The sequence below is a fragment of the Macrobrachium nipponense genome, chromosome 13 (genome assembly GCF_015104395.2).
Source record: "Macrobrachium nipponense isolate FS-2020 chromosome 13, ASM1510439v2, whole genome shotgun sequence".
In the NCBI taxonomy this organism is placed as follows: Eukaryota; Metazoa; Arthropoda; class Malacostraca; order Decapoda; family Palaemonidae; genus Macrobrachium; species Macrobrachium nipponense.
This window is the reverse complement of record NC_087206.1, coordinates 38,578,201-38,580,695: the sequence shown is the minus strand read 5'-3', so window position 1 is coordinate 38,580,695 and position 2,495 is coordinate 38,578,201. Positions and strand designations below refer to the sequence as shown.

Below are 2,495 nucleotides of genomic sequence, written 5' to 3'. Positions count from 1 at the left end.
AGAAGATCCGGAGGAAAGCGGAGGGAGAAAGCCACCTGGATTTTTTCGATTCTCTAACGCCGAGGCAAACCACTAGAAGGGTAACATTCAATATGTCTCAATACCTTACTATGTGTAGTACATTGGTTAATGATTTTTTGGCCCGTATTCCTCTTGTTGGAATCGGGAATATATCTTTATTTGTTGAAAGATTCCTTCCTAGGAATTGGTTCGCCGGAGGAACTTTGTTCTATATAAATCTTCAGAAAGAGAGAATGGCCCGTGAATGTGTCGATGACGACGATCTGAAGCTTCGTGGTGAACTGGATATATGGAAACACGGATTTTACATGGCCGAACAGAAGAATCAAAAACTTCGAGAAGAATTGACATATAGGAAAGACGCCGAGGAATCCCTCCAACAGAGGGTCTGCGACTTGGAAAAACGTCTAGCTGATGAAAAAGCTAGACATTTTAACGACCTATTGTATACTGTCAAAATCCAGGAAGATAAATTCATGAAGAAAGACTCAGAGGCAAAAAATGTAATCGATCAGCTCAAAAGAGAGGTTGAGCTTTATTTGAATGAAAGAAAGAAACTCATGCAGAGGGAACACGAACTTGTCGAGGAAATAAATATTAAGTCAGAGAAAGAAGCTTCCCTCCAAAGGACAATCAAGAGTTTGGAGGGCGATTTAACTACCCATCGCGAAGCCCTGAAAAAACTGAATGAAGACAAGATGCTTTTAATATCAAGGCAAGAAAATGAGATTCATGAATTGGTAGAGAAATTCCATCGTACTCTAACTCTGATGAATTTGGAGAGGGATCAACTAAAGCAAGTGAAAGAGAGCATTCAAGAAGAAAAATCCCAGCAGGAGATGGAAAATACACGACTGAAAGGGATAATACAAACATTGGAAAATGGGAACCAGGAGCTAGTGAAGAATATCTATCAATGGGATAAAAATACAGTCGCTTTCGAGCAGAGAATTATACAATTGCAGACTGGAATCTCTGATCTGGAGAAGGAGAACGAGGAACTGAAAAGATTGAATATGGAAAAGGAGGCGATAATTAACTTACAAGAAATCCAGCTACGTGCGCAGCATCAGATGATCATAGATGCTAATACCAGGATGGCTGTGGTGGAAGCAGAGATGAACCAAGAGAGAATAGAAGAGCCTGAAAAAGAGTCTGATGATCTCGATAGTGACAGTGAAGACTCAAAGGATACTGAAAACAGTGCTGGACACAGTGAAAGTAGTCAAGACTCTGCAGTATCGGAAGAAGAGGACGAAAATGAAGAGAATGAAGCCCAGAGTCGCCAGTGCAGCGCTCAGCAGGGTCCAACAAACATCTGTCGCAACCGCAAATGTCCCAGGAAATGCAAAAGAAGAAGAATCCAGAGAGGAAACTGCTGCTGTGCATGTAACATATGCAGGCACAAATGCAGATAGCTTAAGGAGATTTTTTGGCTGGCAGTGCACCAGAATGAAGCAGGGCCTGAGAAACTCTAAAGGGCAACGTGGACGGGTCAAAGCTTGACTTGACGACTGCGGGGTCAAAGATGCACCTCTGGTAGCTTGGCAAGGATTCCAAGATCCTTCCTAGGTTCCTTTGAAGGCATTCCCCCATGCCTTGCGAGGTTCCTCTGAAGGATTTCCCCCAGGCGTTCCGAGGATCCTAAGCAGGATCCCCCCCCTCACCTTCCGAGGTTCCTCTGAAGGCGTTCCCCGACGCCTACCGAGGTTCCTCAGAAGGATTTCCCCCACACCTCTGAATGCGCTGCTGGGATCCCTCCCTAGCTGCCTTTGGTGTGTGTTCGACTTCACAGTCGCCAGGCTAGTCTGTGACCTATTCATTTCGCCCTAGGAGTTGAAAAGTCAGAGGATTAGCACTTAGAAGATATTAGGAGGACCACCTCTCAGGACGAGAGTCAGCTGTCAGGAGGAGAGCCAACATTTTTTGGAGGAAGGAGGACCAGCTCTCAGGATAAGAGCCAGCTCTCACGATAAAAGACAACAGTAATTCGGAGGAAGGAGGACCAGCTCTCAGGATAAGAGCCAGCTCTCACGATGCAAGACATCATTAATTCGGAGGAAGGAGGACCAGCTCTTAGGATGAGGGCTATCAGCTGTTTGGAGGCTGGAGGACAAGCTATCAGTTTGAGAGCCCACAGCTGTTTGGAGGAAGGAGGACCAGCTCTCAAGATGAGAGCCATCAGCTGTTCAGAAGATTAAGAAAGAGCTCTCAGCTTGAGAGCCAACAGCTGTTTGGACAGCAGCCAGAAAGACACCAGAATGCCACCAGAGGGATGCCAGAGAACAACAGAAGATGATTCTGTTGGAATAATCTAGAAGACCGGCTCTGCAGAAAAAAAGAACTTTTCCTTCGAGTATGCTCTGTCCCTTGATGAAGACTCTTCTAATAGAAGATCTCTGTCAAAGCGGGCAAATAGTCGGATATCTAGATCTATTCCTGCAGATGTCTTCCTTCTGGTGATTCTGTGGGAA

At 45.3% G+C, this 2,495-nt stretch overlaps 1 protein-coding gene across 1 annotated transcript; it reads left to right on the top strand.

The window, feature by feature from the left end:
* Positions 1-254: 254 nt before the first annotated feature.
* On the top strand, positions 255-1,439 carry LOC135225300 (uncharacterized protein MG328-like). Its single transcript, XM_064264629.1, has one exon. The coding sequence runs from the start codon at positions 255-257 to the stop codon at positions 1,437-1,439; it is 1,185 nt and encodes a 394-aa protein (XP_064120699.1).
* Positions 1,440-2,495: the final 1,056 nt, after the last annotated feature.